We start from the raw sequence: 17,489 nt of genomic DNA on the forward strand, positions 1-17,489 counted from the left end.
AAGTACAGACTCACTCATGCTCGGGGCCCCGTTCAGAAGTGATGTCATTAAATTTCCACGACCAGGCCTCAAGTGCCAATTGGTATTCATGCGGGTCCTGGGATCAGTATTATACTATTCACAATCGGGATAATTCATGAAGGAGAACAGTGGTTTTGGTCTCTCGAGGATCCTCTCCTGTCATCCTTCAAGCCCGACCCGTATCTTTCTTACCACCTGTTGCTAGGTAACAGCCGAGAGATCTATCCCATGGAGCTGCCCCGAGCAAGAAAAGGACAAACCGATAGGAATCTCATTGTCTGTGCATCTTTGGCGGCTCTTACTTTGACATTTAAGCAGCGTCCACCTGTCTTTCCATCTGTCCGTCTGTGCGGAGGCTACCTCGCTTCAGTGGAAACGTTTCGACGCCAGCAGCCCCGGCTGCGGTGCCAGGAACTGAATGGCATGTCAGATCTTTTGATACAAGTAGGCTTCTGGGTCCACAGGGTTTCTCTCCTGCTCTGTGGCAGGATTCTCCCACCCACGAGTGGACCGTTGATCCCTGCAACAGTCTTAACGTTTCATCTCCGAGGCCGTGCAGCATCTTCGTACCGCAGGACCGGCTCCGCAGCTGTGAGCTATGGGTTCAGATGTCGGCTGGAGAGAGGTGGGAGGTGGAATGCTCTGGTGGGAAGGACGGGGATGTGTGGAATTTAGCCTTCAAGGCAGGATCGTGATCAGAGGAGGGTTTATGTGTGTTTACTGTGGAATGACTATTGATTCCTGCTGTAGAGGATGTGCAGTGATCAGTGTGGCACTTTGTGCGTCTGTGCATCATGTTTAACGTCGGGCGAAGGCTCTTAAATAAATCTCGCTGCAAAAACCATTCGATGATTGGAGGTAGATGAAGCCATAACTCATTTATCTGTTACAACACAGACAAAATGCAACATATCGTATAGTAAAGCAAATAAATATATTAAGCACTTGGGATTAAAAGATTAATAAATGAGACTCTGAGTTTTTGTGTTCGGAAGATTCTAGAGGCAATGTCTGTCATTTTTTTATTTATGGAGAACAAACAATGAAGAGGCAAAAGTGATTAAAAACATATTCATCTCAATAAAAATGCCCAATATCTAATAAAAAAACAATATTTGGTGGATATTTGGTTTTGTTTTATAGCATTTTCAATTTAATTTACTTACAAATATACCTCATTTCCGATGTGGACCTCAGAGGAAAGATTCAGATCAGGACGTGGACTGTAATAAAATAAAACAAATGACTAAGAATGGTAATAAAAAAGATGAATACACCAAAAGTAAAAAAAAAAAAAGAAGAAACCAAAAAGGCCACAGAGTCTGAAACATCTTCTCAAACACTTTCAACCGTCTCCTCACAACATTCCCTGATTGTCGCCCGTTGCCCGTCTGTGAGTTTGGCAGAATGTTTGCTCGCCATAGTTGTTCAAACATGTTGTCTAATGGGCTCGGAGCAGAGCAGGCGAGATATTGAACCAGTGGTTTATTGAGCAGATGCTGTCTTGTTGCTTTGGCAAATCAGACTCGCCTCCACTTTCACAATTGCCTCTTGATTCAGATGACGGAGAAGTGATGTGCCAGGGTTGTTTGCGTGATGTTCTTCCACTCTGTCTAATTTTCCCCAGTAGGCCTGATGTTGACGTCTTCTCACAATGTCAGAGAGCAGAGAGATGTCTGGTGGTTACTGTGTTCCTGACACTGACCCACCTCACTGACGTCCTGTGCATCAGACTCACAAAGAGCTTCATGCCTTAAATACCAGAGCTCAGCTGAAGCTGCGTCACGGCTGATGTGAGGAAACGAGCCTCACCTTTATCTGTCATGTTCATGGAGTTAAAACAATGAAGGCGTGTTTGGGAATGTGTATAATAAAAAAAGTCTGGAATCTTCGTCAGGCAGGTTCAACAGTCTCCTTACATTCAATTAAGCCGCACCAAGTTTCACACACTCATAGATATGAGTCATCTAAATACGTCAGAATCTTTTCATCGAGATCCAGAACGATCGCCCTGGAAATTGGTGAAAATATGGTTTAAAGCTCATGTTTGTCGGAGGTTAATGCAGCTACTGAATTATTGATGACGGTGCATTTCAGACACATGGATGCACGGGAACATACAGTTCAAAGAGTTTTAAATATGTACAAGAACAGTTGCACTCGCTCACCTTCTCATTCACTCTCAGGCTTCAGCTGAAACAGCTGCTAAACAATCCTGAACTGACGCATTGCTCCTCCTCTTTCAGCATTAAAGACCATATTATCTATTCATCAGCCCCCTGCTCCGTGGTTTCCAGTCATTTGCCCATTAAAACAATCTGATCCATCATAACTACATGGTTGTATTTCTTCTTGTTTGCATCCAGAGCCAGGCGATCTTTTAGGATTTATTGATTCATGCTGGCACCTCTGTGTCGTTCCACTTGTGGAGTTGATGAAATTGCTGCCTGAATTGTTAATACCAGCTGTCAGACGCACCTGGAGACTATACGACTCAATCCTGAAGGAAGAGCAGACGTTTCTTCTGGTGTTTTTCTGCTTTAGGGCTCAAAAGATAAATCCTGGATTTAACATTTGGCATCACATCGTAGGTGCACCGAGCTTTGATAAGAAGGCAACTTTTAGGGATGAGTGGGGTGACTCTGCATTTGCTGTGTCTGGTACTGCACAGCGACTCCACGGGGAGAGGTTATTGCTGCCGGACTGACACGCTGCAGAGCATTTGCTTCTTATCTGTGGTTGGTTATCATGCGATGCAGCAAGCAAACAGACTGAGGGCCGACCAGTAGCCCTACAACTCGTCCCCGGAGACGGGGGCAAGGGGGGAACCGATGCCTCTGGGAGTAATTAGGCCGCAAATTAACTCCAGTTTATGAAACAGATTAGCAGTTTAAAACGTAGCTGGTGAAGTCATTAAGTCAGGGCAGATATTTTCACACTGAGTCTCTACATCGGGTGTAGAGTCGGTCAGATGTCTGCAAGTGTCCTCGAGTTTCTGTAGCATCGGTTCCCTCTGAGACCTGAAGGGCAGCACAACTTTTATTTGGCATTTTGGTATTGGATAATCGATACCGTGGAAATGGCTCGGGGGAAGCAAAGAAAGTCGACAAACAGATCTTAATGAAGTATAAAAAATAGTTTCAGGTTTTTCTTGTCCCTGGATGATCATTTGCCCTTTAGTTGATAAAGGTTTGTGTTTATGTGGGTGTCAAGATTCACTAAATCCTGCTTTTCTCATAAAAAATGGGGAAGAAGTTTGGGAGAAGCTTCGGAATCAGGTGGCAGGACAGACGAGATGATCAGAGAGGCTCGTGTTCATCAAGATTACAACCTGCCGCAGCTCCGTCTTCAGATAAACTCTGATACCAATCTGATGCAGAAAATCAGCCTGAGTGACGCAAGTCAGACTCGCTTTTTCTCTTGTCACAATGACAATCGATATTATGGTCAATGGAAAGTCTCACACCTGAGCCGGGTGGTGAACGGCACGATAAGGAAAGTAACACGATTCGAATTGGCCGTCGTCTTCCTAGTTATCCAACTATGTTCAGGGGAGACAAACTATGGCCTGATGACCAAAAACTTGAGTCCGCTTTGCTCTGATGTTACGTCCACACTCGTGTTATCACACCATCCAAAGGTTTGCACATAGCTGCACACTTGACTCTGTAAGGATTTAACTTGATTTATAAGCAAAACAATATAGATCTGAAAAACGGGTAGAACTTGTTCAAGGACGAAGCATGTTAGAGTTAAATTTATAGTTTGTCATCATCTTAAATGGTGATAAAAATGTCAATGTTGTATTTACAGCTTGTTTCTGTCATCGTAGATTTAGGCCCAAGATTTTAAAACGGCTCAGTTGCACTGACTTTCCAGTCTTGTCATGTTTAATGAGAACACAAGGCTCTGCCACTCACACCATAAACCCAGCCTCATTTCTGTCCTTTCGCTCTTGGAGGGTTATAAAATTGTCCTTGGCTCGGCTTTGACGTTACCGTCTGAAAGACTGGAGCGCGATGCCACCAACATACCGACAGCCAAGCAGAGACACTCCATTTACCGTCACTGTAAACCTTAGTCTGCTCATATTGATTGGTTGGGATTGAGTTGTGTACAGTGACAGCCCAGAGCCAAGCATGAGAGGACGCTCCATTTTCATTATCTTGCTTTGATGATGCTTTGTCCCCTAAACTCTGAAGAAGCTTTGATTTAGAGCTGAATAAAGAACGTCTCTGTTTAAGTGGACCATTAATGAAATGTAACACCATTAGTAGATTGTTTACCTTTAAGGAGACATATTGTGCTTTAGAAGTTTCTTACCTCGGCAACCTAACATTTTCAATCTCATTTATCATTTTTGTAAAAGCCCAAAGGGATCGCAGATTGTCTCATTGTAAAAAACATTTTGTCAAGTCATTGCTTTGGACTACAGCCTGATGCTGCTTCCTCTAAATTTAGTTGAAAGGCCTAAATGAGATTCTGCATTTTCCTGATTTCTAGTTCCGACTGTGAGGGTTTTTTTGCTCAGCAGCGGTGTCGAGATGTGTAGTGACATGCGCTGGTTAAATCTGTTCCTATGCCTCTGGGAGCCTCTGAGGGAGGCAAGGACAGGGATGGATTGGAGACAGGGTGAGGAGAAGAGGAGATGAACCCTTTTTCTCCTTAATATGCTGAGAGCCCTGGGGGTTAGTCACGTCTGTCCTTCTTCACAGCTTCCCATGAGACGTCTCGCTTTTTGACTTCTCTCTAGACTTTGCATTCCATCCTTAGCACGGAGGGCTTTGTCTTTTTGACGGGATGGGAAAGAGAACATGGCTGGTGTCTGAAAAATAAAAATTATCCACGTCCTGCATTGTGTCCTACGTGTTTACAGCGCTGGAGGACTTTTGGACACTGCATTGTCTTTTTATAAAAACAATTTTCTTGCTTCTTTTGTGAGTATTCCTGCTCACATCCTATTATTTGACTAATTTAGACAGTGCGTGTCAGGAAATGGAGGTCAACGCTGAGGGTGCAGCTGTTAATTGCTTCTGTCTGACACACTTTGGCAAACCTTCCCTAGCTACAGTAAATTTTCCGGCCTGTTCATCTCTGATTGGTTGTGTCTGGCTTCCTCTGCCAATGTGACAACCATCACTGCTGCGGATGGAAGCGACGTCTCAGACTCTTACGGATATTTGAAATTATCAGGAAGAGAGAACAATTTTGTTTGGTTTCCTAAACTTTTTGGCCTCCTGTGTACTTCCTGCTCTTTCTGTCACCATCATCAGTTTGGTCCGGGGGGGAAAGGTCTGCGTGAAGGTGGCTGTGATTAGAGAGTAGCCCAGTTAAAGGGCAGTTAGTGAGAAGGGAGGCTGTTTAAATGACATCTCGGGTTGCTTGGCTGAAAGGAAAGTGCCATTAGTGTTGGGTTTCTGTGAAAGTCGGCGGAGGCGATGCTTCAAGCACTCATGAGGGACGATTTATTGCTGTCAGCTTCTCAAAAATGTCAGCGTCCAGTGCAGAGAAAGGACAAGTGGTGAACACATGTCTTAGATACCATTACACTTTAAGCGAAGGAAAGTCACTGAGGAGAAGACGACCTTGATTCTTGCTTGTTCATGAACACGACTTTGTTTGTCTCGACTAAAGATATAAGACAGAAACGCTTGTGGCTGCGCGGCAGCAGCAGCAGCAGTGGGGATGTTTCGCTCGTCGCAGAGCGTTGAGGAAACACAAACTGGTGGACCATTGTCTCCCTGTACAAGGCGATTTGCTCGTGGGCCGGAGAAGGGTGCAGTGGTAAATGCGAGCGGTGGAAGGCTGGCACAAGACCGCTTATCATCCAAAGAGCCTTTTTAACAAAACAATGCCACAATCCCACAATGCCATTCTCTGCCTGTGTCCAGAACAAAGAGCCCTCTGAAGCCCACGTTGTACAGCCTCATTCACCCCTCTGACCCCTCTGCACTTTCTCCCCTCTGGGTCATTCTGTAGCTTAACTTTGGATCATTGCTGCTTCATAAATGTTTTTTTGTTTTTTTTGTGAACACATGTCCTAGTTAGAAGTCGTGCTGCTGTTTTTCTGTGACTAGTGGAAATAGTTGAGGGAGAATGCAGTTTTTATCTTTCAAGTGCACAGTCAGCGATAGCACCGCGTGCAGTGAATGAGGGGTGTGTTTCTTTGTGTAACACTAAGCAGAGTTATGCACAGACTACAGTTGCAGAGCTGATAAGAGTGAAGTGAGCAGCTGGCAAAGAAATGAGAAACCAACGTGTGGCCCCTCTCACCACTGAGCTGCTTTTACAGATGGTTTACAGGCAAAATGTGGCTGTTAGTCACACTCTGTTTGCTGTTTATGTTCCTCACGCACCTAAAGCCGTGAATTAATTCAGTTAACATCGATGATGATGATGATATATTATTGCACTCCTTCAGTTTGTGAAACAGGATCCACTCAACATTAACTGACTTTAAATATTTCTACAAGTCTCATTGTACAATTATCATGAAGACCATTTGCTGCTTTGACAGCTGTTTACTCCCTGTGCAAAATAGACATGTTTCTGTTTTTAGATAGTAAGTGAATCTGCCTACTTGGGCATTGTGACCTTCTCGATGTGGTTCTTCCTGTAGGTGTAGTGACGCCTTTGAAATATTGTGCAAACTGCATGCACCAGCAACAGCTCCACTGACTAAGTTAACACAGACTCCGTTATTCTGATTATTTACCTTTTTCTGGACCTTATTCCATTCCTGTTCCTGTTGCCTGATTACCTCTGCCATGGTTGACCATTTTAGGGGTTTTATGCAAAAGAAATCCTTTTTGTTTTTCCATCTTGTTTGATATAATGCAACCTAATTTGATTTTCGGTCATGATTCAGGTTAAGGTAATCAGAACATGTTTTCATAGTTAATATCAGAATAAAGTAAAACATTGAAAAGATGAAGCTTATTAAGCAGCAGTATTTTGGAGGGAACTGTAACTTTCCAATCAAACAACTGCTAAAAACCTTTTCTCTAAAAGTTTGAGTAAGAACTCAACTTATTGTGGTTTACAACATCCTCCCCAGTCAAACCAACCCTTCTTCTTTCCTCTCTGCTTCTCCCGGTGTTGAATTGCTTAAGTGGTTTTGGTTTCGACAGCACTCTCAAACCTCATGAATGACAAACAGAGTGATGCGTATCAGTGGCTGTTCCTCCGAGACCAGGGAGCATTAATGAAAACACTGTCTTTGCTATTCTGGGAGTTTTAAGACACGGTTGATCCCCAAAAGCCCTCGTCAGTGACATCTTAGAAGAAACTCTTTTTAACTGACGCTGCTCTGTGAGGATTATCACGCTGCACTTACACCTGATGTGTCAATGACAGATAAAGTGGGTCAGCGGCCACATTAACGCAGAAGAGTTCACGCTGGCTCTCGAACTTTCTTGAAGACGTCCTCAGCAGACTACCCAAACACTTGTGTTGGGTTTGGGCTGCAGACAGAATCTGGTTGGTTTGTTTTTGCTGCCATGCTCCACACCCTGAAGGGGAAGTTGAACTGAGGTTGTGAAATGACATCAGCGACTCAGTGAATCATAGCGAAGAGAGAACACTTTGTGCAGAATATGACTGCTCCCCAAAAGTGAATCCAAAGCGTCTTGATCGCCCCCTGGTGTAACACTGTAGACTGTTTACAAAGATGACATGGCGTTAAGATGGAGGCTGAACTATTAAGTCAAAAAAACACAAACTTAGGTTTTTTCAAGTGCTTTTAATCAGGAACATTTTCAGAACATCCAGACGAGGGGTGGTATCTATTGGTATGAGCATGAGGGAGGCAGCCATGACGTAAACATTCTGCTGCGGAATACAAACACGTTCATCACCAAAAGCTCTCGAATCTCGTTGTCTTTCCAAGTTGACGTCTTTGTCTTCTTGATGAACGGCTCCTCTTTTCCATCCTGAGATATTTGTATTATTCTTGTTTTGTGTCCGTCGCTAGCTGTGGATGTTTCGGTCATTTTGCTGCTGTATTCTCACAAAGTGCTCACACATCTGGAGCCATTTGCATTCTCGCACAGAGGTGAATGTCTGGACTTCAGTGCATATCTGAGAGAAACTTGTGACTACAACTGGAAAAATGTTTGTCTCTTCTTCTTCTGCGGCCGCTCTCTGCAGACTGCAGGTCTGTCTCACTGCCAGAGAGCATTATTTTTTGCATTACATAATAAAAGCAGTTCTACGCTATGATGCAGAAAATGTTGCATGCATAACCCCCCCCTGCCGAACGGGAATGGCTCTGGGTTATGACTTGACATACTGTACATCAGGGTTTGTGCCTAATATGGGCAGCCTGGTGCGTTTGGAAAAGAGAGGAAGAGCATAGCAAAGCAAAAGACAGATGGGGACACAGAACATGAATATAAACAGATGTTTGAAGCTGTTTAATTCAACGTCCGTCCTCTTCAGTGAGAGCGCTCTGCTTACTGGGACATCTGACACACACACACACACACACACACAGAGCGGTAATTTCATAACAGAGACAGCCCGCACGTTGATGCCAATCCCTTTGCTTCCCCTCACCCTCATTTTCTTCTCATGCCATCTCCTACCATCCATCTGCACAGTGTCTTTCTGCACAGCTGCCAGAGATGTCAGCCATGCCGGCGGAATAAAAACCAGGCGCCATTCTTTGCGGCTCCTGATTGGACTGCGCGGAGGGGAGGCATGACGCAACATGACATCTCCCTGACTTTCTCTGCTGCCTTTGGTTAGCGTCTCCTGATGCAACACTATGGGGTTTCATGCCGAGTCCTGCAGTGGACTGTGACGCAGCGCTCGGAGCTCAGCAGGGTGCACCGGGGTGTCTGGCAGCAAGGGCGCCGAGTGAGACATGAGCTGGTAAATGTAGACGAGAGGTCGCCTACTCTGCGTCCATGTTGGAATGTCTGCAGCCCTCAGTGAGCAAACAGGTGGAATAATATCACGCAAGCTGGGCTTTGTGTCGGGTCACACGTGCTTCATTGTGACCTGGATATTTAATGCAGAAGAAGTGACGTGTACACACCAGTCGTGAGGAGATTTTGAGGAATGAACAACGAGTGTGCAAACATTTCTTTAACTAAGTTAAATATTTGCTTATTTCTTTTTACTACACATTAGTATATGTTGGTTGTGGGGTGTTGTTTGGACAAAATGAGCAGTTGGAAGACGTCACCTCGTGTCTGAAATGAATGAATAATGAGGTAGATAAGTTATAAAAGGTCAAATGATAACCTTCTTAGCGGAGTGAATCATTTCAGCTCTGCAGTCAGCCGTTGGTGTTCATTGTGGAGGTCAGAGGTCATGATTCTCATGTCTGTGAACTCTCTATTAAGAATTATTCTCCTGTGCTGTTATTGTTCATAAAACAAAACAGAACTCGCTCCCCGGATCTGAAACACGTGGTCGTGTTATTACAACTTTAAAGATGATAGTTGCCAGAGGGGATCTGGCAAAGTTACACGTGTGCTGTGTTTGCTGACTTGAAATCATTTACATTCCTCCTCCAGTGCTGAGCTGTCACTGCTCCAGTCGGTTTGTACGGTTGAGCCTCCAGCTCTTCTGCGATACGGACATAATTAGAAGTGGCACGTAGGTTTGCTGCTTTATTTATCACGCATTACTCAAATGCTGCTTGTGAGTAAATTGGCTTGTGAACATTGTGTTTCTCTGTGTGTGCGTTTCTCGTTTGGCAGCTTTTCGACCGCGTGCGGGAGGACAACCCCGACTTCCATGAGAAAATCATCCCCATCAGCAGCGAGCTGGTGCAGCCGGGCCTCGCCATCAGCCCGGTGGACGTGGAGAAGCTCACCGCCTGCATCAACGTCGTCTTCCACTGCGCCGCCACCATCCGCTTCGACGAGCCGCTCAAGTGAGGGTCACACACATTTGATGCATGAACACAAACCCCCACGGCTAAGCTTTGCCATTCCTCCTTCATACAAACAAAACACACATCACTCCTTTCTGTCCGCACTGTTCATCCTCTAAAACCATTTGTATTCCATCTCTGTGCCACTTGCCGCTTTTTTCCTATTTCACTAAACCAAATAATTTACCAAAGAGCTGGATAACGTCCCGTCTTGCTGCATAAACGTTCCTTCTAGCAGGAACTTCCTGTCAATAGACGTCACTCCAGAGGATACGCAGCTCTCTGAACCGGCTGAACTGTTTTATTTGTCTGAAGCAAAGAGGAAACAGAAGAGTTTAAACAGCAGTAAAGTGAGGATGTGGAGAAATCTGCCTCCTGTAATATCATCTCTTCTCTCACTGTTAAATCTGTCAAACAACAGATGGCTTCTCTTTATTTTTGTAAACAACACAGAGCATGAATAGCTTGTGTGATCAACCCTGAAGATTTGAATCATGTCTTTGTATGTTTTTTGTGTCCAACACTTCACTTTATGATCAAAAACCTGCAAAATTCATGTTGATATCTGAACCAGGACCGTGCTCTAGGTCTGAATGAACATAATATTTCATTTAAAGAGCTTTTCAAGAAAAGGAAAAAAATCAAACTCACTAAATAAGAACAGATTTTTATCTGGAATAAAATAATGGCGAGTGATTCCATGATAGTATTGAACAACCTGTTCTCATCAATAGGCGCATGTGTCTGACCACAGATGTAGGAATTTGACGATGGAAAATAAAAAGAAGCCTTTTAATAATTTCCATCCAATAAACAAACAGAATTCCACAGAATTAGTGGAAAGAGTTAGAAGCTAATTCGTGCGCATGTTGTATTTGATTGTTTTTGTATAATGTTGAATTTATCTTTTGAAGAAATACGTCGAGGGATTCGTGTTGGTACAAATGAAGAGAGGCGGGACTCATTGCAGTTTGAGTGACAGCTCAGTCAGAATAAAGCTGCTGCACGGCTTCATATTGGTCCTCTCTCTTTCTCTCACTCTCTCGATCTCTCTCTCCCTCACCCCCCTCTCTGACTCGTGCTCGCTCTTTCTCTCTCACTTAACCCTCAATATTTATCTAAGTGACCTTCACCTCCCTCTTTCTTTCTGTTCACCCCTCTTCCTCTCTTCATCCAGCGCTCCCTCCCCTCTTCTCTCTCTCTCTCTCTCTCTCTCTCTCTCTCTCTCTCTCTCTCTCTCTCTCTCTCTCTCTATCTTGCCATTCTCTGGGAGTCATTACTCAGGTGTGCGGAGGCCGGCAGCTTTGTAAGCACAGCAGAGACATAAATCACACCACTGCAGCGTCTCTGTTTAAGGTTCACGACTCTTCAGGCTTTTCAGTCCGACACCTCGGCTTCTCTTCATCCTTTTTTTATCCGCACTTAAAGGATAATTCCTGTTTATCAGAACCTGGATATGATTTAAACGTTGTGACAATCAGTGCTATCTTGAGTATTTACATTGCAGCTCAGTAAGGTCACCTCTGAAATGTCCCTCCCGTGGTGCTGAGAGGAATAGATAATGAATAAAAAACTAGAAATATAAGACCCAAGCTGTGACACAGTAAATCAGAAATGAACAGTTCGACACTCGACTTGTTACATCTGACTCATCAGAACAGCACAGAGACAAGGCTGATGACTCAGATGCAGGAAGCGTTGGAGCGCAGTGGTGCGTCCGCCATTTCCTAGCGGCCCGCTGACGTGAAACCCAGCATATGGTCCCAGAAGGTGGCGAGCAGACGCCACGCCAACACACACAGCCCATCCCCTAATAACCAACTTCACTCGCCGCCGTTAACGAGCTGGCACCACCTGAGCACATCTGATTCATGCTAGTGGACCCGTCGCCCACGACCGAGAGGCACCGTCCATCTGCGGCTCCCTCACACACACACACACACACACACACCGCCCACGCAGAACCAGAGTGTGTCCTGCGGAGTCTGGTTTAACTGACCCTGGGTTTTTCTTTCTGTTGCCTTAAGGCCAGTTCTCATCAATGCAACTGACTTGTACTTACCATCTGCAGAGTGTTACTGGGCAATTCAAATGTATTAAGACTGATAAATAGTTTTGGTGTAGTTTCTAGTTCTACTTCCGCCAAGGAGGTTATTTTTGGTTATAGGATATTTCTCAGTGTGTGCACATTGGTGCAGATCTTAACACTTCATCACACGGGGTCACACGTTCAGCCTTTTCGTTTATTGATGCAGTCAACGGAGAAATTAGGAAACGCTCGGTTTGATTCACCAACTCCAATCCCACAGAATGATCAGGTCAGATATTTGTGTCGGTCAAGATCACAGGTACACCACCGGAAATCAAACTTGAGACATGTCAAACAGAGTGTTCGGAGGTGTGAGGGATTTGAAAACTGTTGATTGTGCAGCTCTGTGCTCTCCAGTGATGGTTAAAATGATGAGACCGACACATTTATGAAAAGAGCAGATGTTTACTCTTTTTTTTGTTGTTGTTGTCCTCTCTCCCTCCTTTCACGCCTCAACGTCCCCTCGTGTCGCTCTGCTCTGGGTCATAATCATGTTCAGCAAATTCAGATTTGAATGAGACACTTGGTCGACAGGAAACGCAAATCTTCTCGCATTCTTGCAAATGCTCAGATTGAGATAGCAGCAGTCTCACACACACACACACACAAACACACACACTCACCATTCAAAAGCATTTCCCCTACACACACATTTTATCTCACGCCCACATTCAAACCTTTCAACACACTCTGACTCACTTGCTCACCCATTCCTCCCCCTCACACACACACACACTCTCACTATTTAACACTGTATCTGCCCTCTCTCCCGGCAGACACGCCCTGCAGCTGAATGTAATCGCCACGCAGCAGCTCCTCAGCCTGGCCCAACAGATGCACCACCTCGAGGCCTTCATTCACATCTCCACCGCCTATGCAAACTGCAACCGCAAGCACATCGATGAGGTCATCTACCCGCCGCCCGTCGAACCCAAGAAACTGATCGAGTCTCTCGAGTGAGTGGATGAAAGGCCGGTTCCCGCGCATCCAGGACATGGAGCCAATTTCAGTTTGGTTGCATTCACACCGCGGGGAATCTAAATCAAATATTTATGAAGAGACAGGTTGTATCGACCCTCAGGAAATAAGTCAAAGATGAAGCTGATGTTCATGGACAGTAAAGCTGCACAACAGTTACTTAGCAAACACTAGTGTTTATAAGTAATTCATGACATGGGGTTAAAATCATAATAAGATGAAATACAGATATATGTGTGTCAGTGCCTGCCTGCGTCATGTCTCTGACTGTGTATTGAATTCGTCAGGTGGATGGATGACAACATGGTGCGTGACATCACGCCGCGCCTCATCGGCGACCGGCCCAACACCTACACCTACACCAAAGCCCTGGCCGAGTACGTGGTGCAGCAGGAGCAGGACAAGCTCAACATCGGCATCATCAGACCCTCCATAGTGGGAGCCAGCTGGCAGGAGCCGTTCTCTGTGAGTCCACCAGGATATTTATTCTCCCGCTGAAATCAATCGCTTTTCCGTATCGCACTGTGACCTCAGATCAGGCTCATTCTGCCACTGTTCATCAACATGTTTGACACCTGACGATTTCTATATCCCTCGCTCGTTAAGTGTCCTCCTGTGGCAGTAAAACCACTGGACACGAGATATTGATCGACCTGATCCTGCGCGGGTCAATTCCCCGCCCCCCTCTGGGTTTTTATCTTAAGTGGCCCAGGATTGAAGTAAATTGGTTAATGTCACGGCTGAAGGACGATTCAACAGAGTCGGCTCAGAGAAGTGGGAGAAGTAAAGGTGGAGCAGAAGAAGTAGGGAAGTTTATGTGACGTTTGATATGTCTTTTCCACCAGGACAGATTCAGTGCAGAGCCAGCTCAGAACTGACTTCTTTTGGGAACCGGGTGTTACGTAGTCCAGACTCCATTCCAGTGTGAACTAATCTAATGCACCAATTAGTGGTTTTCCAACCGCTGACAAACTTAGAAGAAGGAGAAGGTTACGTAGTGGAAGTTGAAGTCATTTCCACTGGAAAGGAATCAACCCTGCAGGGTGCAACTGCTTTTCCTGCTTCGTTTAAAAATAAATGTTCACGTCATTACATTTTTCACTGGAAAGTTTCAGAAAGCATCTGGCTGAGGCTCCTGTCACTCACGTTTTCTCAGTGGAAGAGACTTCCCGTACTTGAGGTTGATTGAGGTCATCCGTTTTACTTTACTCTCATCAGCATCTCGTGGTGCCATTAATTTTTTTCTGCTGCAAAAATAAAAAGCCAGAAAAACACAGGAAAGGGACTCGTTTGTCTGGTGTCAGTAAACGTGGGCGTTGTGTTTGTGCACAGGGACTCCTTCAGTCGTGAGCTGGCACTGGCAGCGAATGTTGTGTGTTGAACGTGCCTCGGCTGCTCAGTCGCTGCTGTAATGGAGCGAAGATTTGGGGCAGCTTATCTGTATTTGTGGTCTAAACTATGACAATAACAACATAAAGGTTCAAAGATGCGTCTCAGTCTTCAGCCTGGCATGAAGCCATCGACAGATAGTGGCGCTAAAAACACCTCCAGCTTCAGCAGCCTGCTCATCTCGTTCTTTTTATCTGCACCAGAGAATATTGTCAGACTCATGACAAGAATCAGCCTTGACCACATAATGGCTCTCCAGTCCCACATGTTGGAAGCTGCTGCAGTCTATAACCAGCGGTCTCATCCATTTTTAATGGAGTCTAATTGAAGTCGACAATCAGTGCTGCCCAGCCCCTCCTGTGTTCCCACCACAGGAAGTAACATAAGCCTGAGCAGCTGTTTCAGCACACGGAAACATGCACACACTGAATGTTAAGGATGTATAAAGTTAATGTCATGAAAGTCTCGGAGGATTCACACGTGTCTCTGCTGCTGCTGCTCCTCAGGGTTGGATCGACAACTTCAACGGGCCGAGCGGAGTCTTTATAGCTGTAAGTATGAAACGTCGCTCACGTTTAAACACAAAGACGAGTTTTTCAATCTCGCTAAGACACTTCTGGTCTCGTATCAGGCCGGTAAGGGAATCCTGCGCACCATGAGAGCCAACAATGATGCGGTGGCTGATCTGATCCCTGTGGACGTGGTCGTCAACCTCACTCTGGCTGCCGGCTGGTACACTGCTGTACACAGGTCAGTTAACTGAGGCACAGATTCGTCCTGAAAGACCTGAACCTCGTTACATCTCAAAACTAGAAAGACACTCACTTTAGTCCAGTGTTTAGTTTTCCCCATGATGAGTTAACTGACTCAAAATTACTGCGATGCTCCTTTTTATAAAGACAAAATAAGCATAATTAACCTTTTTCTGAAAATGTATATTGTGCAATTTATGTTACGGTGGATGTTGTATTTATACTTTACAATCTAAACACTTCATTCAAAGGTTGACTCAAAAATAAAACGTTAAAAAGTTGTTTGAATTTTTGGATCTTATAATGTTAGACCAAAGTAGAAGAACACGGATAGTTTGAAATATACTGTTTGTCTTGTTTTGAGGACGGCAGCTGTGATTAGTCTGTGTCTTCTAATACAAATAACTATGTACTGCTGGAAAACCATTCATGGTCTTCAGTCTTACATCTACTTGAGCAGCAAGTTAAGCAGCAGGTTTAAACATAATATAAAATATATATAGGCACAGAAAACAAGATGTTGAATGAGAGAAAATCTTTTTGATCAGAAGAGAAACGGGTCAGAATGTATGAAATCTGCACAGAAACATGATTCCTACATCATCTCCCTCGAAAACCTTCCACTCTATCCTGTCTGTCTGGGTAGATCCACAGCTTATCTCCCATATTCATGTAAAACAGCGCGATACTGCTGATGCAGAGACGAAGCAGAGTGAAGAACTTTGGGCTTGAGACCCAAGTTACATAAAATACACCCAATACCATAAAAGACTGTTGTCACGCGTGTAAAAATGTACATATATACAACATTGTTGTGTTATGTAAGTGTTGTCCTATGTATCTGACAACTTGTACTTATTTTTTAGAAGGACATCAGAAAAACAGAACAATCAAAGTTAAGTATTAAAGCCACATTGGTATGTTTAACTTCAAAGTGAGTCATCCCTCAGTTCCCCAGCCTCTATGTGTTTCCACAATCTTGGTTTTGAATTTATGATCAACCTTTAGTTTCATAACCTTCAAAGTCTGTTTGCTCTGTGTTGTAAGTAAATGTAGACTAATGTGTTTTCATCGACCTCGCTCTCCCACCTTGCAGACCTAAAACAGCTCTGGTGTACAACTGCACGACCGGCGGCATCAACCCGTTCCACTGGGGAGAGATCGGTACGTAGTCTTGCTCCAAGGCAACAGAACGCCGTCACTGCAGGCGGATGTTTATGGGCCCGCCGGCGTCCCACAATGTTGTTGTGCGGGTCGGCTCTCATCATCACAAATCAATACTCCAGTGTTGTGACATAATGTGCTGGTGATACAGTTGTGGTGTTTGGTGTCAGGGGTCTTGTGGTGAGTGACTGCCCCCAGCTGGCAGGAGACGAGAGATGGATTTAACACGGGTCATAAATAAAGACATGTTTCTTATAGTGAGGTGGTTCTGTGTATTTGAGCTTATATCTGGGAACTGAGACTAAATGGGCTTTAAATATTTGCACGCACGCACACAGATGGATGGATGGATGGATGGATGGATCATAACTGTTTATCCTGAGGTGGGGATGTGAGCGATGGAAGAGTGAAACTCAGTTTCCCTCCCAGCGGTCGTCACGTACAGTGGGATTAGAGGCTTTGGATATCAGGCTGGCATGATGACAGGGGACCCTCTCTTTCCTCTCAGATTAGCAAACATGTTCCGTTTGCAGAGGAAATTGCTCCCAGATGGCTGCGAGCGGGATTAGGTCTCATCGCCACGACTCCCCAGTTACGAAAGAGGAACTGTGGACTCTAATCTGACCGAATGAGAGCGAGCAATGAAGCTAATCTAAAGCGAGCGGATCAGAGGAGACGGAAAAACACAAACAGAATTAGTTTTTCTTCTCTTAATGTGAAATTAAAATGATGAGTAAAGAAGGAGCCTCAAGTTCCGTGTCACTCGCAAGGAATTGTGGGTACTCTAGCCCAGTTTTTTTTTTTAATATATATATAAATATAAACCACTGCTTTAGTGGACGTCTGCGGGCGGCTCAAGGTTAGCGGCGATCCTCCCAACCAGGCTGCAAGGAGCCGGACCACAGCTGGCTGTCACCTCGGATCTGGTCACGTCGGCCCCTGCAGCCGCCACCACGTATCTGTTACCATGGAAACAGCCAGTTGCGAGGCCTAGTTTGCGTGCCGTGTGTGATGTAATGTGTAGTCACATGGCCGCTCTCGGAATCTGTGGATGACTGATGCTGGATTCTGGGAGGAGGAGGGGGGAGCTCAGTGTTCAGTGGGGGGGGGAGTTGATCCTGGAAGTAATGATCCCACAGAAGCTGCAATCTGTGTGTTTGTGTGTCGAGAACTTCCCTGATGTGAATTTGCTTTAAAAGAAGAAAAACTG

At 44.9% G+C, this 17,489-nt stretch overlaps 1 protein-coding gene across 5 annotated transcripts in view; it reads left to right on the forward strand.

Moving 5' to 3' along the window:
• Window positions 1-17,489, forward strand: part of si:dkey-97m3.1 (fatty acyl-CoA reductase 1) — a 38,149-nt gene that overhangs the window by 16,313 nt on the left and 4,347 nt on the right. For 3 of the 5 annotated variants that reach the window (XM_069519646.1, XM_069519644.1, XM_069519649.1), the window contains exons 3-9: window positions 9,732-9,907; window positions 12,773-12,952; window positions 13,262-13,439; window positions 14,870-14,914; window positions 14,995-15,113; window positions 15,982-16,009; window positions 16,210-16,279. In XM_069519646.1, the coding sequence (XP_069375747.1) occupies window positions 9,732-9,907; window positions 12,773-12,952; window positions 13,262-13,439; window positions 14,870-14,914; window positions 14,995-15,113; window positions 15,982-16,009; window positions 16,210-16,279 (796 nt within the window). The remainder of the gene's footprint in view (window positions 1-9,731; window positions 9,908-12,772; window positions 12,953-13,261; window positions 13,440-14,869; window positions 14,915-14,994; window positions 15,114-15,981; window positions 16,010-16,209; window positions 16,280-17,489) is intronic. The other 2 variants (XM_069519647.1, XM_069519645.1) reach the window with 1 other exon arrangement.

Source organism: Paralichthys olivaceus, chromosome 23 (genome assembly GCF_024713975.1).
Source record: "Paralichthys olivaceus isolate ysfri-2021 chromosome 23, ASM2471397v2, whole genome shotgun sequence".
NCBI lineage: Eukaryota > Metazoa > Chordata > Actinopteri > Pleuronectiformes > Paralichthyidae > Paralichthys > Paralichthys olivaceus.